The sequence below is a fragment of the Lagopus muta genome, chromosome 15, assembly GCF_023343835.1.
Source record: "Lagopus muta isolate bLagMut1 chromosome 15, bLagMut1 primary, whole genome shotgun sequence".
NCBI lineage: Eukaryota > Metazoa > Chordata > Aves > Galliformes > Phasianidae > Lagopus > Lagopus muta.
In genome coordinates, this window is record NC_064447.1 from 14258959 (window position 1) to 14278681 (window position 19723).

Below are 19723 nucleotides of genomic sequence, written 5' to 3' on the forward strand. Positions count from 1 at the left end.
ATGAGCCTCACAGACATTCTAAGCCCTTCTGATATTGCTGCTGCTCTGCGGGACTGCCAAGGTGAGAAAACAATTAACTTGCTAAAAATGTACTATTTTCTGCAACACACTGCAAGTCTAATTCAGCCCCAAAGGAATACTGAACAAGCACACACATAATCAGACTTCTGTAGTCTCTCCTGTAGCTGCCACAGTATGTATTTGTTCAGGAGATCTTTACATTGGGGGTGGTCTGAGTCTGTATCCCATTCCCACGTGGCTTCCCCTGGTGTGCGGCAGGGTGCTGTGCAGGGTGTAACAGCCATCTCCTGTCAGCCTTTACATACTGTTCATGTTTGGAACAATTAAACTGTAATGAAGCAGCGTCCTCAGACCATCTAGGGACAGTGAACACAGAGGTCTGGGGTTAATATATTTATTAATTTATTTTCAGCTCCAGATTCCTTTAGTCCCAAAAAATTCTTTCAGATCAGTGGGATGTCTAAAAAGAGTAGTAGCCAGCTCAAGGAGATCTTCCGGATTCTCGACAATGATCAAAGTGGCTTTATTGAGGAAGATGAGCTCAAGTAAGGATTTTCTGTTACCTTGACTAGTAAGAGACTATCCAAAAATCAGCACTTCTTTCTTTCTAAAACTTTTCTGTAAAGGGATGCCTCAGGTTATGCTAAACATTGGTAAAACCCTCAGCAGATTGTCAGCGGTGCATTTGAGTAGATAACCCCCATAGCTAAAGAGCAAAGCAAGAGATGCTCACCCTTCTCCTTAACCTCCTGGGGCTGGTCTCTGGTAGCAGCAGAATCCAGTGCAGCAGGTCTGGACTCACAGAACAGAACTGCACACAGGGAAGATGTAGCTCATCAAACAAAGTAGCGTTTGGAGGACTTGGCTACCATGGCAAATCTTTGTTTACAGATAGTTGCCTTTTTACCTTTTAGCTTTTTGTCACACAGCCGGCAAAAACAATCATAACAAAGGGTGCTTTCCTCCCAGGTATTTCCTTCAGAGGTTTGAGTGTGGAGCAAGAGTGCTAACCGCCTCTGAAACCAAGACTTTCCTGGCAGCTGCAGACCATGACGGGGATGGCAAGATTGGGGCTGAAGGTATTAAATTCTATATAAACAGAAGAAGCTTCTAAGTTATTTGCAATTCCCTTATACGTTGGTGGTTCATTAAGATTCCTTGAGTGACTTTGCTTAAAGCCCTCCAGTACTGACCTGTGTCAGAAACAGTCCCTGATGGTACAGGTTCATCTCTGTAACTCCTTATGCATGAGCAAGTAAAAAAAAACAACAAAAGCAACACCTGGCTGCCCTAAGGATCCTTGTCATTGCCACTCGCTATAAATTTCCAGCTGCTTAAAAGGAACAGATCTCTGTTTCTCCTCCCACCTACTCTGAAGTAATGCAGCAGGAGCATCACACGTAGCAGCACACACCAGGGCAAAGAACCAGCAGCACCGCCATCCGCTCACCTCCAGCAGTGTCCCCCACAGAAGTGCTGCCCGCAGCGCACAGGAGCTCACTGCATTGCACTCACCTTCAGTTTTGTGTAAGGAGAACAGAATAACTGAGTGTCCCTACCCCAGAGGCTCTGTGCATGCTGATGGAAATCACCCATCAGATGAGGAACGGCTCCTTTAGGAAGCAGCTCACTGCACCCACTCCAAGGAAATGCTGTGCAGATGAATGGCTGCTCGGCACAGAAACCTCCCCATCTCCTAAATCCACACTTCACGGATTACCAAACAGGCTCACCAAACAGGCCAGGAGCCCAGGGCAGCAGCCCCATGTGGGAAGCAAGCTGCCCCTCCAGGAGAGCTATAAGGGCAGAGCAGAGGAACCACTGCCTGCACCAGGAGCTGGGAGCTGCTGCTTCCTTCTTGGCAAGGAATTGAATACAGCTCCTTAGGAAACGCGCCAGAATAAACACACATGATTTATGAAGCAATCTGTATCTTAATAGAGCCTTTCTGGGACTCGATGCACAGAAGCCAATGAAAAGACCTTCCAAATAATGTCCCCTTGTCAGCTGCTGAAGCACTACAAACAGTAATAAGACTCAGAGACTGACTTTTAGAACTCCTGATTAAGGTTTTCACTTCTTACTCAAATTCTACATTAGCCATTGCTTTATTTTTGCTCCAAATCATTATTGAGCACAGGACTAAAACCACCTCAAACACTTCATTACTCCCTATAACGTAACTGTCAACAAACCACTGTCTTTTCATCTGTTGCTTAACTACATTTATTTGCCTAACAGGAAATTTAGGAAATGTTTCTTCTGTATATTTCTTTCCTTCTGATCACAAACCAAGACATTGTTTTCCATTCATCTCTATTCTAAATCTCTCGATAAGCCATTAATCTTTTATTCCCAATTATTTTATTTTAGTATTTCTATTGTAAATATTCCTTTTTTCCCCCACAGAATTTCAGGAAATGGTGCAGTCTTAAAGGTTCAGAATGACCGAATAGGACAGAATTGGGATGAATCTGAAGAGAAACTGCAAACCCTGAAAATCAGCAGTCCCTTCTGCATTTCTCTTGGTAGTGGCTGTTATTTACTCACTGCATTAGAAACATAATGAAACACTGTTGTTTTTTTTTTCATCGTGTGGACCATTAACTCTGTTCTAAATTCTGCTTTCCCAGAAATTTCCCTTAAAAATACCCAATAAAATTTAATCACATACTGTGCTCGTGTCTGTTTTTCTGACCACTAAACTGAAACGTTTCGATTCTTAAATGAAAAATGATAATCTCTCAAAGACCTTGATCTCATCAGAGCCTCATATATGGCTGTGATTGACGCCAGTGGGCGTTCTGTCAACAGTGAGCTCTCTGGATTAAGCTGGAATGCTTCAGCATTGCTGCAGTTTTGATGCATTTCTCCCTTTCCTGCAAACGACAACACTCAGAATTGACTGCTTTGTTTTCATCTCTGAAGGCTCTATAAATACTAGTGAAAGTGCAGGGAAAAAAAATACTAAACAGGACTTGGTTATCGGATCTTCAGCAAACATACCAGGCCCTCTTCCCCCTCCCAACTTGTATCTTACGTGCATAACATAACAGTAGTGGAGAAATTCATCTTGGGCTCAGCTGTGCTCGTTATTGAAGCAAAAGCACTGAGGTACACCAAATTTCTCCTTTTCTTAGCATGAAGACACCAGACAGAACCACAAACAGACTCTATACTGATTCATCCTAATGCCTTCTCCGCTGCCATTACTCGTTAGGGAGCCAAGTACTGCAGAACTGGCCAAGAATTGTCTGCTGCTCTACACACGTACATATTGCTCTACCATTCCAAACACCTGATGGTTACAAATAGAATTTTTGTCTCATTTCAGAACATTTTAATTCAGTTTAATTTAGTTCTTTGTACACTGGGATATCCAAGACACCTGAAAATTTAATATGGTTGTGACATTTTTGCTATTATTGTGCAAAAGTAACACTGATGTAAACTGATTAAAAAAATAACACTGAATTTGAACAGTATCTCTTAAGATTAAGAAATATATTTCTTAAGAAACATTCTCACTCGGCATAACTCACTGGAGTATGGAGGCCTTAAAGGCACAAGGTAAGGATCTGACCCACGGAGGTTCTCCTAGCACAAGATGGATGTCACAGGAGATTCACAAGAAATAAAGTTTGTTCTTGGCAATGCAATCAGTCTGATGACAGAAGAGTCTTGGACTAGTTCACATGTAGGCAACAAACAAACCACTCTCCGTTTCACTGACAATTAAATGTCCTGACCTTGACTAACCAGATTACATTAAGCAGGAAAATGCATGCCAAATAATTTTTTTCCAGTCGCTGTTGTTCTGTACTCTCTGTACAACATCTCAGCCCTCGCACTGCAGACCTAGACAAAGAAACACATGGGCAAAGGACAGCTCTGTTATTCTCCTCTGAGATGCAACACCTTGCTGGGGCAGGCTGCTGAACAGAAGGTGGACAGAAGATTCACACAGTGCCCTGATCCAAAACAGATCGATCAGTGAAATTAGCACCCTCCTCATTTTCCAGAAAGCAGAACATTTGCCAGTTCCCTGCATGAAAGGTTCCTGTAAGACTTCTGACCTACAAAACTTAGGATCAGTCAAGAGAAAAGAGGGAAATAACTGATGTACTGCTGTAATTCATCTTCAGAGCTGACATCCTATTACCTGTCTAGCCTTTTCCTCATCCTGTCTTACGAGCTTTTCTTTCATGCATACTACAGACCTGGGCTACTAGCAAGTGCTGGGCATTCCTGTTAAACACAAGAAATAAAGCAAAACATTCATAATCTCGAGTTCCACATGAAAGTACATTTGTACTGCTATTCAGTGACTGTATTCTTAACCGCAGCCAGAGCCAGTACAAAGTTACTGCCTTCCACTATGAAACCCCTGAGCCTGCAAAACACACACAACCATTATTAAACCATCTCCACTCACTGTGATGCTCCAACAGCTGCTCGCATTCCTTGAAATCGCACTAAGAACAAATGTGGGGGAGATGAATGACTCTCTTGGGAAGAGGCAGGATCCCCACACAGAGCTGCAGGGCCTGGCACGTATTAACAAGGGGCACAGCACAGGGATATGCAGGCATTGTGCTTTTTGCTGGATCACAGTGCTGTTTTGTAATTTATTTGCTAAACTAATCCCAAACTGCTGAGTCTACACATTTGTTAACACATTTAGACCACATACTGCCAATGGAGCTGCTATTTGAGCTGTCAGCTGTACTTATTCACAGCTGTCAGTTCCAATACCCACAGTGATTTATACTGTATCTTTTTGTTAAGTCTGCTACTATGCAGCTGATGGAAATGCTCAGTACAGTACCTACAAACAGGCTCAACAGAGTATGGCTACATGTTCTTTTTTTCTTTTTTAGTAATAACTGGAAAGCAATAATAAAGTTCTTAAGTATTTGTCTCTTGATGCCAGGGTTGTTCTCTGTCAAACATCCATGTACTTATGCAGCAGTTTAATTTTACATCATCATGGGCTAGGAATCACATTTCAAACTCAGGGTGATTCGATGTCACTTTGCAAATGTGAAGGTGTGGTGTTACTGCATGTACAATTAAGAAGATGGCATGAAACTGGAACCTCAATTGAAGTTTCCTCCTGCCCTGTTAATTTGTTCATTAGAGATGTAATAATTTAAATTAATTGAATCTATTATCACTTACTCTTTGTAGATTACCACAAATACCCACACCGAGACCAGTATCACGTCGCAGCTGGGATTGCAGTGAGCAGCGCTGTATTTTAGCAATCGCTACAGGTGCATCCATTCCTTTCCGAGGGATGCTCGGCTCAGAACACCAGAGTGCCGTCAGAGCTTACAGTAAGGGCAGCCACCGCCCGCACACAGCCCGGACATTTCGTGTATGACAGCACTCGGTCCTCCTGTCCACGGGCAGCAGCTCCGCTCCGCCAAGAGCTGAGCGCGCCCAAAGGCAACCCCAGCACAGCACAGCATAGCACAGCCCCCGAACCCTGCTGCTGCCGCCCCGCCCGCGTCAAGCCGCGGCCCGGCGGCGCTGAGCTCTGCACCGCGGCTTCGGGCTGCACGTGCGCACCGGGCTCGAGCCGGGCTCGTGCCGCTTCGCGTGCTCCACCCCGCGTGAGGCCGGCAGCTCGCCGCCCCGCGCCGCCCCTCCGTTTTGTGCCGCCCGCCGTAGGATGCCGCGCGGTGGGACGGCGTTAAAGGACGTGTGAAGGCGGGATGGCGACAAGCGGTGACAACCGCGGAAAACGAACACGTGGCAAAAATGCCCGTTTGTTTCACACTCAGCCCGGCACGATGTGAGAGCGCTTCCTGCCACACCTTCCCTACGAGACCACGTGGCACGTTACGTCTTTTGCCCCATGCAGGAATTCATTTCATCAACGCGACACTGATTTCTGCAAGTTCCCAGCCGCATACCTGTGCAGGGCGGTGACGCACGTCTTACCTAGCTGGCTCTACTTCTAAATTCGCACCGAAATTTGCTTCGGTTGGATCTGGAAGTTCACAGGAAAGCACGAAGCGACGGAGCCCCGCCCCGCCGCTGGGGGCGCTGTGGAGAGAGACCCACGCCGGGCCCGGGAGCACTTCCGGGATGGCGCCGTGCGCTTCCGGGGAGGAGGGAGGAAGGCGGAAGTGCTCCCGGCCGGTGCCGGCGGAGGGCCGCGGGCTGCTCCCCGATGGTTTGTGGCGGCGGCCGGCCACAGGCGCGCTCGCTTCCGGTTCGGGATGGCGACGGCGGCGGCGGGCGGCGGCCAGGAGAAGCAGCTCGCTCCGACCCTGCTCAGTTTCTTTATCTACAACCCCAAGCTGGGGCCCAAAGAGGGAGAGGTACCGGAGGGGTGGGGAGAGCCGAGGGGGAGAGGAGCGGCTCGGCCCGTCTCCGCAGAGGGCCCCGAGGCGGCTGGGCTCGACCGCCCGGCTCCGAAGCCGTCCGGCAGTGCGTACCCACCGGGTTGGCGCCTCGCCCCGCGGAGCCCCGCGAACAAAGGCGGCGGGGGCAGCGCGGCTCCGTTCTGCGTCCGCTCCGGGGGGGACGGCAGCCGGGGCCGTCTCAGGGCAGCCAGTGAAATACTGCGGCCGAGGGCTGAGCTGTTGGTGCTGTGTCAGGGATGATAACTTTATCCATCGCGCTGTAACTTACTAGAAAACTTGGCATAATCCAAGTTATTGCCAGCAGCGTTTTCATGCTACTGTCGCCTTTAATTTTAGTAAGCAATTAAGTTTTTAGGTGATAAAATTGCAGGGTTCATGTGACTGTCTTCACTTTCAGAAGTGTTTTGGCACAAGGCTGCATCCTCACGCACTGTGTATTTATTAATGACCCAGTAATGAGGCTGAATGCTTCCTCACCAAATCCCAGAACTGAGGGAGCTGCTCAGAGGGACGCTCGGCAAGGTGGGGGTTTGGGCGAGCAGAAACCTCCCAAAGGTCAGCAAAGGCAAATGCAGAGAGCTACGAGTGGGGCAGAGCTGCCTCGTGCAGCACGACAGGCCGGGGGCTGCCTAGTTGGAAAGGAGCTTTGCAGAATGGGAGCAGGGAGTCCCAGTGAGCAGCAGGTTGCATATGAATCAGCAGTGTGCTCTTGTGCAAATGGATGGCGTCCTGTGCTGTGAGAGTGTATTGGCAGCCAGACAAAGCGATTGCTTACCCTGTTTGTGAGCATGGAGATCCTTTGGGACTTCCCAGAGTAGGAAAAATATTGACAAACTGGAAGATGAAGGGCCACCGGGTTGGTCAGGGGGCTGCAGTGTGTGATATACAAGGAGACCCCCAGCGAACTGAGACCGTGCAGCCTGAAGAACAGCACGTTGGAAGGAACTTGATAGCTGATTTCTCCTGGCTCAGAGGTGGTTATAGAGAGAACAGACCAGGTTCTTGAAGATGCACAGGGAAACAATGGGAGGCAATAGAAGAAGTTGCAGCAAGGGAACTTGTGATGAGCCAGAAGAAATTCTTCACATTGAAACGATCAAACACCAGAACAGATCCCAGAAAGGCTGTGGAATCTCCAGCCTTGAAGATGTTCAGAACTTGACTGGCCCTGGGCAGTTGGAGCTAGCTCTGAAGCTGGCCATGCTTTGATCTGGCTTTGAAACTAGCCTTGCTTTGAACTGGCTGTGGTTATGTCCTATGATTCAAATAGCCTTGGAATTTATAAACCTTTTTGAAATGTCTTGGGCTGACTGTTTAAGTGTGCTTAATTATGCCTTTCATTTGTTACTGTGGAAGTTTGTTTAGGTACGAGATAGAATTCTACCTAAAAGATTAAGAGATAGGACTAAAAAGCAATCAAACTGTGAGCTGCATATTTTTTAACCTTGATTCTGTTAAAATGTATTTTGATTTCCTTCTTATTTCAAATTTTAGGAAGAGAAGAAGATTCTCTTCTATCACCCAAATGAAGTAGAAAAGAATGAAAAAATTAGAAATGTGGGACTATGTGAAGCTATAGTGCAATTCACAAGGTATAAAGTCTGACTGTGTGGCTTGTTGTATTAGTGCAAACAGTATGTTTTAAACTTCCCAATCGTGCAGGTTTTCTTTTTGCATGCATACATAAGTACCTCTATCTACATACGTGCTTTCTTTCCAGGACCTTTAGTCCAACAAAACCTGCAAAATCCCTGCATACACAGAAGAACAGGCAGTTTTTCCATGAACCTGAAGAGAACTTCTGGATGGTCATGGTACTTATGCACATGATATATGCATATTTCTAAAACGTTGTATCAGAATGTTCTCAATGCATTCTGCATTGTCTAATGCCAGCCTGCTCCATTTTCTAGGTTGTACGAAATCCCATAATAGAAAAACACAAAGATGGAAAGCCAGTTTATGAATACCAGGAAGAAGAATTGCTGGTAATACTGAACTCTTTTTCTTTCCTCCTCCCATTTTTCATCAGTTATATTGCATTTTAAAGTACCATCAGAAGTACCCACGTTGTTTTCTTCTTGATAAGATTAACCATTGGCCTTCAGGAAATGCAGTATTTGTAACTGACAAGATGTGTGAGTTAATGCTTTTGATCCTAAATGTGAGGTGACTCACTTTCATAGCTTAGAGGTATAAAGTAATTTCTGTATGCTGACTGGAAATGCTGTGTGCATTTCCAGAGATCAGTTTCACTGATCTGTGCACGTGCCTGCTCTTTGAAAACATTTATGTGCAGCTCAGCCAAAATATTTGAAATACTACCTCTGCTTGCTCTAATGCCTTGCTCTGTTTTCTCCAGGACAAGGTTTATAGTTCAGTCCTGCAGCAGTGCTACAGCATGTACAAGGTAGGGTTAATAACACGCAGGCTCTTCTGGGCAGTGGAGGAAATCCTCATGATACCATCTGGATGTGCAAGCTCACTGTTGCTGGCTGCTCTCTTCCTGAAGCTGTTACTGTGGTGCTGGAGGAAAAAAGTCAACTGTTGCAGTTGCCAGCATTAGTTCATTAGCTTACTGTAGAAATAAGAGCCCTCTCATTTCTGTCAAGTCCACTTGATGTTGATGGTATTAGATACTATCTATGGTTATTCAGTATTCAGTACTGAATAAAGGCCATCAATATGGCTTTTAGAAAATAAGATGCTTAAGCAACACAGATAAGTAACTTTACTACTAATAGAGAATACTTTAATTCTGACTCTGCTACTATATATATCTAGACTGCAAATCAGAAAGACTTTCCCAATAAAAGGGTACATTTGGATCTATGCAGCATTGAAATAGTGAGGAACATGAGCTTTACTGTTGAGTTGCAAGAAATTAAAGCACCTACACAACTGACTGACTTCTTTTAACCACTAGCTTTTCAATGGCACGTTTCTGAAAGCAATGGAAGATGGAGGTGTAAAAGTTTTAAAGGAGAGACTAGAGAAATTCTTCCATCGGGTAAGAACACACAGAGTATGATGTTCACTGGGAATAAAATCCAACATCTTCCCTGCATGGCTTCAGTGAGATTGTAATGCAAGCACAGCAGGAGAGATGCAGCAACAACACCAAGTCTGCTTACTCACTTTTTCCAAATACTTCCTGCTTGCTACTAAGATAGAATCATAGAAGGGCTTGGGTTGGAAGGGACCCCAAGAATCATCAAGTTCCAACCCACAGGCAGGGCTACCAACCTCCAGATGTGATACTAGAACAGATTGCCCACGGCCCCATCCAACTTGGCTCTTGAAAATATCTGGAGATAGCAATTCTACAGCCTACGTGCACAGACATTCAGGTCCCACAGTACTGTGAAGTAATGGGTAGTGGTGATACTTCACTAATTTGTTTTCCTTTGTGGTATCAGTAGTGATGCCTGATAAGGTTTCGGAAAATAAGCCTTGTTTATTACTTGTCTTCAGTATTCAGCTTCAACTTTGAAAAGCAAACACTTGAGCAAAAAGATGGAAAGCAAAACCTATTTCTGAGCAGGAAGTCAATCAAATATTATTCATGTGACTTCCAAATAGTCACATCTAGCAAGACTTCCAACGTGAAAAGTTTCATCAGGCTGACTCTAGAAGGTGGCATCCGTGTGTCTGTTGCACAGAAGGAAGCTGAGGACTGCTGTCAGCAGTGTCTGAGCATCACAGACATCTGACTATTGATAGCTCTCATAAAGGTGGAGAGTAGTCATTTTAAACTGGTATTTAAAAATTGTTCTCTGTGTGGGTTGTTGTTTTATCTTGGAGTTTTGTCTGTCTGCATGTTTGGGGTTTTTTTGCAAGACTAAAGTAAGGCCTAGGATAAACCTTGACATTGGATAAACCTTCTACATTTTCTAGACTAAATTCAAAAATAGAGTATGGCAAGAAGAGAAGCAATAGATTTTAATCTAAAAATATTACTTTCCTTTTTAAGTTCCTACTGAAGATACAAGAGTAGGCACTGAGATTTGTGTAACCAAGAAGCCCAAGGGAAAAAATATTTCTCCTTCTCCTGGGGAATAAGGAATGCTTAGAAAGAACTTTCATGCAGATGTTCTGCTGTGAGCCTATTGAATTAATTGGCCAAACACTCAATGCAGACCAAGCATGCCATCAAACTGAAAGAAAATGAGATTTAAACTGTGACAAAAACTTGTCATGCTATCTGCATGTACTGTGGGATATGTAAATGTGATCAAAAATGTTCTCACCTGATTTAGAAATGCATGAACTTTAAGAGAACTGTTCTGCTAAGATGGACAGATTGATCTGAGCAGTGCTGTGTGTCTGTGGTTGGTTAAATGCAGCTTTTTTTTTTATACCAGATAGACAAAGATGTCTGTAATCACTTGATATAAGAAATAACTTTTGCTATTCTGTCCTGTGTATATGAATCTAATTTCTGTTGATGTTTTCCTACTGCTCTGTTATCATAGCAATATGTGCTGCTCTGAGGAGCAAGGTGATTTTTTTGGTAATGTGAAATGACTGTAGAGGGAGCCATGGGCAAACTTATCTTGCACACACCAGGATGCTGGGCAGATTGTAAGCTTTACCCAGAGATTTTAAATGCACTATCAGGAAAGAAAATGATCTCCTTTGCATGGCACAAGCTAATCTGTTAATTTTTACAGTAACTTCTGAAATGGAACACTGGTATGAAAGGCTGTGCTTTCTTATCCTCTCAAAGGATCTTGAACTGGCCTTAAAAGCCAGCTAATGAAATATTAGTAAGCTGAGACTTGGAATCGTGTTGACACATAAAGAAAAACTTTGCACAAGCAGAACTGAAAGTTTTTTGGGGTCCTTAGCTTAGATTACAGGGGATTCGATTCAAATTTGTCATTTAAATCGACACATTGGAAGCTTTCTGAATTCTCAAAAACAATGCAATTATTCTCTTAGTACTTGCAGACACTGCACTTACAGTCTTGTGATCTGCTGGATGTATTTTGTGGAATCAGCTTCTTTCCACTGGATAAAATGACTTACTTGAAAATTCAGTCATTTATTAATAGGATGGAAGAAAGCCTAAACATAGTCAAATATACTGCATTTCTCTACAATGATCAGCTGATCTGGTAGGTACTTCACTAATTTATTCTGTGGGATCTGGGGGTACTTACTGGCATGGCAAAGCTGCTCAGGCACTGTGCTTCACTTCCAGCTAAGCATTTTGTTTTTTCAAGTTTCACAGAACAACTCTACTCTGTGCTTAAGTTACATAATTATGACACTGAATGTGGTTTAGTAGCAGACAGAAATGACTCCATTTTACAGCAAACTTGGAGATGTTTTGAATTTAGGAAATAACATTTTAAATAAAATGAATATTTTGAGACTTAATCTACCCAGACACTGAAATGTTGCTACCCACCCCAGTTCTGTTCTGCTGCCTGGGTTGTGATTAGGGGGAAAATGTGACCTGGGAACCACATGACAAACAATTTGCATTTTTCCATCTCCCTGTGCTTTAGGAGTGGACTGGAACAAGACGATATGAGAATTCTGTACAAGTATCTCACAACATCTCTGTTCCCAAGACACATGGAGCCTGAGGTATGATACACTGGATTTATTTTTTGTGTATCCTGTAGCACTGAAGTCTAAAATATAAAAGAGAAGCATCTCTTCTCCCTTCCTCACCTTAAATTTCAGTTTAGGAATATCTGAGAATTGTTGCTTTTGGGACACTCAACTGAAGTCAGTAATGTTTGCACCTATCAATTACAGTATATCAGAATTCTGCTGATACTTTGAATACTGACAGGGGCTTTCCTAAATGCTGATACCTAATGACTGCTTGTAGCACCAGTGGATACCTGCTCAAACTTCAAAGAAGATGCTGGGTATTCACAGCCAACATCCTCAATAAAGCCTACAAGCTGCTGAAGTAGAACTGAATCTTATAACTAACAGAAAGTGGGACTGAGATGTGTCTTACTGCTCTTCTCACATGCTTCTGTTATCATAAGAAATGAGCATTTTGATGCAAGTATTATTTTAAAATGAAATGATTTAAAAACATGCCTTTGGGTCTACCAGAGACATGCAGTGTTATTGCACATAACACTTGTAAGATTTTTTAAGGTAATTGAGTGTGTTGTTTTGTAGTTAATGCATTGTTGATCAAATACAGCAATTTTGACATACAGTATCTTAGGAACTCCTAATTGACCTCTGAGTCTTTGTCTAGCAGCTCAGGGCTTGGTGAATTGAAGTTTCAAACTGCTTGAAGTGAATTTTTAAAGTCTTCCAGCCTTATTGGCAGAACCTCTTCACCTCCTATAACTGAAAAGCAAGCTTCTGTGGCTTTTAGCAAGCTTTTCAAGAAGAAAACATTGGACTTGTGGTGTTTGTTTCAGTGTGAAATGCCATTCAAACCACAAGGAGTTAGCTGCCCTTCCTATCCCTCCCCTCCTGGCAGAGCTCTATAAAGTACATTTAAAAATTAATAAATGCAAAGTCTGAATGCCCTGTCAGCAACTCTTGCACCTTAGCCAACTGCTATTTTTCTGCAAATGGTTTGTTTTGGTATGATTTGAAGACAGTCCACAACACATTAGCAGGAAATACCTCTAAACTGTTTTTTCTTGTTCCTTTTTGCTTCAGTTAGCAGGAAGAGATTCTCCAATACGGGCTGAAATGCCAGGAAATCTACAACATTACGGAAGGTAGCTCTTAATTACTGTCTCCATCTACTGCTGCTTCCCTCAAGGGCAAAATGTTTGAGAGGAAGGAACTTATCTCCACATGAAGTTTATTCCACAGGCCGCACAGCAGTCAGTGCTGAGTGAAACCTAACCTCTGGATGTTAAAAAAAAAAAAAAAAGAAAAGAAAAAAAGTAGTATGCAGTCACAGTAATTAAGCCTTTTCTTCTCCACTGTTGTTAATGTACTGCATGAAGAGTTCTGGCAGCACTCCAGACACCTCCTTTCAGTCAGGCACTTGAGACAGAGGTGCACGTTTCTAATGATACTGAACTCAGCGTGCCAGGGAGGGCATGTAAGCAACTGGGCAAGATGTGAACAACTGTGGATTTGGACCAGCTTTCTTTTAATATTGTAGTTCCTTTTGTCTGATATAGTGTATTCTATAGGGACTGAAGCAATGGCACGAGCTCTCCTGGCCTTCCCCTCAAAGTTAAGTTTCTGTAGTACATCACTGTTCTACTTAAAGCTACTGGTGGAAAGCAAAGGATGCAGGCTTTCCCAGTAGCAGTGAAAAAGGGCTCTGTGCTTCTCTGGATAGCTCAGTACTCACTGTCTTCAGATCCATTCAAAGATGCAAGTAGTTGCTAACTTCACAAACATCTCTTAAATTAGAAAAACTGAAATACAGGAATGCATCACATCTAACTGTTAAATTATTTTATAGGTTTCTTACTGGACCCTTAAATCTTAACGATCCAGAAGCAAAATGCAGATTCCCCAAAATATTTGTTAACACTGATGACACGTATGAAGAGCTTCATCTAATTGTTTATAAGGTATTGCATTTTTCTCTGCAATTACTCATCAAAGCTAAGAATCTATATACAGTGAGGAAGCCAGTGATATGAAATACTTGTGAATTGCATATAGACATGAATTCATAGGACCAGACTAAAGAGACAGAAAACTGTTTGGAATTTTGAGCAAGAAGCTTTAAAACCTGAATCCTCTCTTCCTCTCTTCTGTACCTTCCTAAAATAACATTTTATCAAAACAAAATATCAGTCTTCAACCTTGTGATTTCATACTTATCTTTATATTGTGTTAATTGGTGGGGAGAAGTTCCTAGCAGATATGTCCTTGCATAGAATGCATTTATTAATACATCTTACATTTCTCCTATTTAACTCTCAGTGCAGTTTACAGGGTACAGCAGTTGGACAGATCAGTATGATGGGAAAGGCATTACACCAGAGGTGTAGTGACAAAAGGATTGACACAATAGAAAGATGCTAAAAGGCAAGGAATGGAAGAAGATTGCTCACCTGTATCTGAAGGTTCGAGGTTCACAGGGAAAGCTTCACCAAGGAGGGATCTCCAGGAAGAAATCCTTCCCCAGGGCCAGTCAGCCCTGCAATGAGGTCTGAGAGAGCTGCAGGCAGGCTGACCTCTTCCTGTCCCACAGGTGAATTGCCTTCACCTGTGCTCCCAGACCCGACCGGTCTTTTCCCCAGGTGCTCCATCAGTGGTGCAGGCCAGGACTCAACGGTTCCCATACGCAGGGTTTAAGACTGTAACACTCCTGTGTTAGGGGTGATTGCGTGATGGTTACCTTTAAACTGGGTGAAGTTGTAGTAACCAGTAATTTTTTACAACCTGGTTGACCAATGCGTCCCTGAAGCACTGCCATTTCTTTGAGGTGGCTGCAGTAACCTGCTGTAAATGTTTTTAACTTTTCTTTTTGTTCCAGGCCATGAGTGCAGCTGTCTGCTTTATGATTGATGGTAAGCACCTGCAGGTGTCATTTCTAAAGTGAAACACAGTTAATCCAAAGTGCATAAAACTTGTTTTACTCTTGAAAAACACTCAAGTTAATTTCTTATGTGAGTTTCTACTTCCTGAGTGCTTTTTATCGATCTTTTGATTTTGCTCCACTGGTAATTCAGTTTACACAATAAAATGACTAAGTGTTGCTTAAAGTTAATTTACAGATGATTTGCACAGTGCGTGAGTATAATTAAAAGATAAATTGGTCCTAGGGCTTCCAGTGATGTTTAAGGAAAGCAACTACAGAAACTGTACCCTGTCTACAGTTGGAAGAGAATCTCACTTCTCCCTTTTCTTTACCATCTTAGCATCAATTCCACCCACACTGGAGTTTTGCCGTAAACTGGACAGCATTGTTGGGCCTCAGCTCACTGTGTTAGCATCAGACATATGTGAGCAATACAACATCAACAAGAGAATATCAGGGTTTGTACCACATTTCTGCTTCTGTCGTAGTCCTGTATTAGTTGGTTAAAAACTAGGCTTATTGGACTGCTTATATAATAGCAACCTGTTCCTAAATGTTGAAAGCACTGGGTTAGCTGTGTGTCTTAAACGTTTATCTACCCTTCTGTATCTTAAGCATTTATAAAGTCCTTGTTGTTGCACATTCAAGTCTTCCTGAAGTAATAACATGCACGTTATTTCTACAGGAATAAATGTTCATTGTGTAGCTGAAACCTTCTTCCTCTATATGCAGAGCTGCTGCAAAAAAATCATGTAAACATTAAGATAATAATTAAGATTCTGCCACCTCATTCCCAAGCTGTTAACTGATTATTCAGGTACAAGTGCTTCTTTCATATGTGAACATGAAACTAGCTGATATGTTTAGAAGATAAAAAACTTAAGTCTGCATTTTTACCATCCATCTCCCTGTGTGCTGAAATAGAAAAGCAGCAGTTCCTGGAAAACCTTAACTTCAGTTTATACTTCCCAACTTTTCTTGAGCAAGACTGAATCTCTTGAAGATCACAGATGGCCCTGGGCAATTACAACATTGAGCTTCTTAAAGAAAAGAAAGAGAAAAGAAAGTGCTGCTGGCTCTGTGCCCACCTCCTTTCTTACCTTCATTTCATTTGACTTCTGCTTTCCCAGACTACATGGGGGTCTTTTTATGTTACCTGGTGCTGCCTTGGCTGCTTTAACTTTTTTAAAGTTTAATGCCATGATGTCCTGAAAACATGATACAGTTTCTTGAAACTAATTCATTGGAGTGACAGAGAGAAAGTGTATCTAGTTGTTTGCTAAGGTGACTGGTGTCAGCGGGGTATCTCCTTCGTGCTGAATAATACATGGCTTGTAGTACCACTTGCTATAGCCAGTTTTTGCCCATTTAAATTTCTTATGGCTCCTACAGAAGCTGTAAGTGACAGATGTTATATTACTGTAATAAAAGAGGAAATGGAAAAGAATAACAAAAGCAGGAGTTTGAAAATAGTCTCACCTGGCCACACCACTGATGATGGAATATTTATTTGCATTGATCAAGGCAGAGTTCTTTCTTTTTATGGTAGAAAAATTAGGTGAGTAGAAGATTCCCAATTCGACAGTTTAAAGACTAAGCTTCTGGTTAAAAACCAATCTAAGCTGATGTGGCAAGGAAACAAAACAGTGGAGAAAAAGCAGCCTGTAAGAAAGTTGCTGTACATGGAACAAAATACTGCTGTACATGGAACCAGGCTGTCAGACTGCAGTGTGTCCAAGTAGCCCAAGAAGAGGAAAAACTGATTTGTTTCATTTTATTTTCTCATTTAAGTGTTGAAATGAAGTTTGATTTTGCCATAAGTCTTACTTGCTGTCTTTAATGTGAAAATAATTTCAGGATGTCTCAGTTTTACGCTGGCTGGCTGACAGCTGTTCTCTCTGAGTCTTGTGTTTAGGCACCGTGGCAGTATTTGCAAGTCACTTGCTTTTCCTGAATCTTCCTAGGGCTGAGAAGGAGCCTCAGTTTAAGTTCATCTACTTCAATCACATGAACCTTGCAGAGAAGAGTACCATTCACATGAGGAAAACACCCAGTGTATCACTTGCATCTGTACATCCTGACCTCATGAAGATTCTGGGTGACATCAACAGTGACTTCTCTAGGTAATGCTCGACTATGAAATACTCTTTTAAGTCCTTCTGTCAATTAATTTTTTTTCATTTGTGAAGCTTCCATGCCTTTTTGACCTGGATGACTTTCATAGCTTTGTATGATAGACTTTATTGTGCTGGTCTTCCTGTATATTTTGTGGTGGATAGAGGTAGTGTGTCATACATAAACTGTTCTTGTTCTTTAGAAAAAAAGAATGTAGGTAAAGGACCAGGGCCTCTGTGCTATATTAGCAAATCTCATCTCGTTGAAGCTTTAGAGAAACTGTAAGAAACCTGAAGCTTTATCTAGTGCTTCTGCACACAGGTCTGGCTAATTTCAGGCTAAGTAGAATAAAGAACAGGGAAACCTGCTTCAGCCTATTGTATCACATGCTCCTCTGAAACAGCTGGCTGCTTTTAGGGAGTGGGCAATAGATGGAATACAAACCTTGCAGTTATTACAGTACTGCTCCTAGAAAATGTAACTAGCTTTCTGTAAGTTGTATCTTCCTACCTATTTCATGGTGAAGAGACGTTCCTTTCACTACAGAATGACTGTGATGGCCGTAGTTCTATCCAGGAACTAGCAATTGTCCAACTTTAGTTTTTCAAGTTTTTCATTTTCCTTTAAATCAAAAAACTGCATACTACAGAAGTACTGGGTTTGTGACAGCCTCGTGTAACAGACCTAGTTCTTCAGCATGGTTGAGTTGTAGGTTTAACAACTTGATGTGAGAGAACTACTTGCGCACAGCATATCCACCTGTACTCTGGTCATGGTAACAAAACAATGTTTGAAGTGTTCCTGGACTTCCTGGAAGACAGATGTTTTCTTCAGAGCAGCAGAGTGGTTGGCCAGCAGAAAATTAAGATCTGTGTCCTTCAGCGACTAAATCATTCTGCACAGCTCATTTGTGAAGTTTTCATCTTGGATTGATGAATTATTGAATTATCAAGTTAGTACTCTGATGCTACACAGACACAACAAATCAGGACATTATTTGTAATCATTTGTACTGAAAATTGTTGAAAATCAGTTTGCCATCCCCTTTACTTTCTGCAACTTCTTTCAGAGTTGATGAAGATGAGGAAATTATTGTGAAGGCAATGAGTGATTACTGGGTAGTTGGGAAAAAGTCTGACCAACGAGAATTGTATGTTATTTTGAATCAAAAAAATGCAAACCTGATTGAAGTTAACGGTAAGGGTTGGTTTTTATTACCTTTAAGTAGTTACTACTAAAATATCTGTCTGTGGAAAAATAATAAAATCCATCTGATCCAAAAACCTAGAGACAGTGATCTACAACAGGCAGGACAAGGACAACTTCTGTTTTAGTCTGCCTTCCATCAGCTACAAAAAAATAGCATCATTTAAGCATGCCTGCCAAATATTTAATCAGTTATTCTTCCTCCTTGGAAATAGAGAAGTACCCTATGAAGCTGAGGAACAATTAATGAAGTGTATTAGTTGAAAACTGCCATATCTGACTTTTGTCAGTGATCTACTAGTAGGTTATTTATACATCACGTCTCTCCTGTCATTGGTATTCATTCAGTTATTGTCTATTTTTAATGCTATTTAAAGAGTGATTTACTCTTACAGGGCAAATCAGCAGGAAGTGGCAGTAAGCTTTTAAACAGATTCATTTTTAGGAGGAGTAGTTTGAGTAGGACAAGTATGGCAATTTTGGGACTGTGTGTTTTAATAAGAGGCAGTACTGTCACAGGGATGATGGGAAAGAATTAATCAGTTTATGCTTTCGTCTTAAAAAGAAAAACACAATCTAAATTTTAGGAAGAGAAGCTGGTTGCATGATTAATCTGACTGTTGTTCTTCAGGATCAAATCTGTAGTGCAGGAACAGCACATGTTTCTTTGTGTGCCTTATAAATCCACGAAGTACTGCTACCCCTGCACCACTGTCTGCCAAACTGCAAAAAGCTCTGCTGACCTGATTTATTGTAACAGACTCCAGCAATCCCTCCTTCCTCTGAAAAGTGTATCTTACGATATTCTTCCTGGTGTGGAAGCTAGGTATTCTGCTGTTGCAGTGTGGAGGTTTGACAAGACAGATGGTCCAGCCAACTCCTCCTCATCTACACTTCTGCCACTTACAGCTCCTCTTTCAGACAGACTGAAATTTCTGACTTGACTCAGCTTTCTCTTACTGAAAACAGCAACAAAAAATGTCGACAGCAGAATTTTGTTTGTGGTTGTTTGTTTGTTTTTTGTCTATTTAATTATATTCTACTTGATGCTAGCCCTGGTTCTTGCATAGGTCCCTTTAAAATGTAATTTTTTTTAATGTGGGGTTTCTTTGTTTTACAGAAGAAGTGAAGAAACTTTGTGCAACACAATTTAATAATATTTTCTTCTTGGATTGATCTGCAGAGGACTGATTTATAAAGATGTCAATGTCAGACACTTGTTCAACATGAAAAGTTATTAGTCATATTATTGACTGGAATAAGGACAATAGTAAAGCAATACTTGCTTTGTAAGAATCAAAATTTCTACTAAAATCTGTAAACTGATCATGAAATTTCTAGATTTTAAAGAAGTTTATGTATGTGCAAACAAATTAAAAACCAGTCTGAATTCACCTGTACCATTCCATTCTGATGTTATGTGAATATTTTACTGGCAAATAAAATACAGCTAATAATTGTTACACTTTTAAGGGCATCTTTTGATCTCTTGCTGATTTGCATAAAACAAGCAGGA

General features: G+C 42.0%; 2 protein-coding genes across 3 annotated transcripts; both read left to right on the forward strand.

The window, feature by feature from the left end:
* Positions 1–2456, forward strand: LOC125700764 (parvalbumin, thymic CPV3). The gene is made up of 4 exons (XM_048961907.1): positions 1–61; positions 434–566; positions 991–1100; positions 2431–2456. Exons 1-4 carry the CDS (start codon positions 1–3, stop codon positions 2454–2456), a joined length of 330 nt encoding a protein of 109 aa, XP_048817864.1.
* Positions 2457–6102: 3646 nt separating this feature from the next.
* CCZ1 (CCZ1 homolog, vacuolar protein trafficking and biogenesis associated) lies at positions 6103–19679 on the forward strand. Of its 2 annotated transcripts, XM_048961894.1 has the most exons (15): positions 6137–6353; positions 7893–7990; positions 8119–8212; positions 8312–8386; positions 8761–8808; positions 9325–9408; positions 11343–11518; positions 11915–11996; positions 13050–13111; positions 13816–13927; positions 14842–14875; positions 15227–15344; positions 16851–17009; positions 18071–18198; positions 19328–19679. In XM_048961894.1, exons 1-15 carry the CDS (start codon positions 6252–6254, stop codon positions 19381–19383), a joined length of 1428 nt encoding a protein of 475 aa, XP_048817851.1. In that variant the 5' UTR covers positions 6137–6251; the 3' UTR covers positions 19384–19679. The 2 variants fall into 2 exon arrangements, with proteins under 2 accessions (XP_048817850.1, XP_048817851.1); XM_048961893.1 differs by lacking the exon at positions 7893–7990 and having other exon boundaries at positions 6103–6353.
* Positions 19680–19723: the final 44 nt, after the last annotated feature.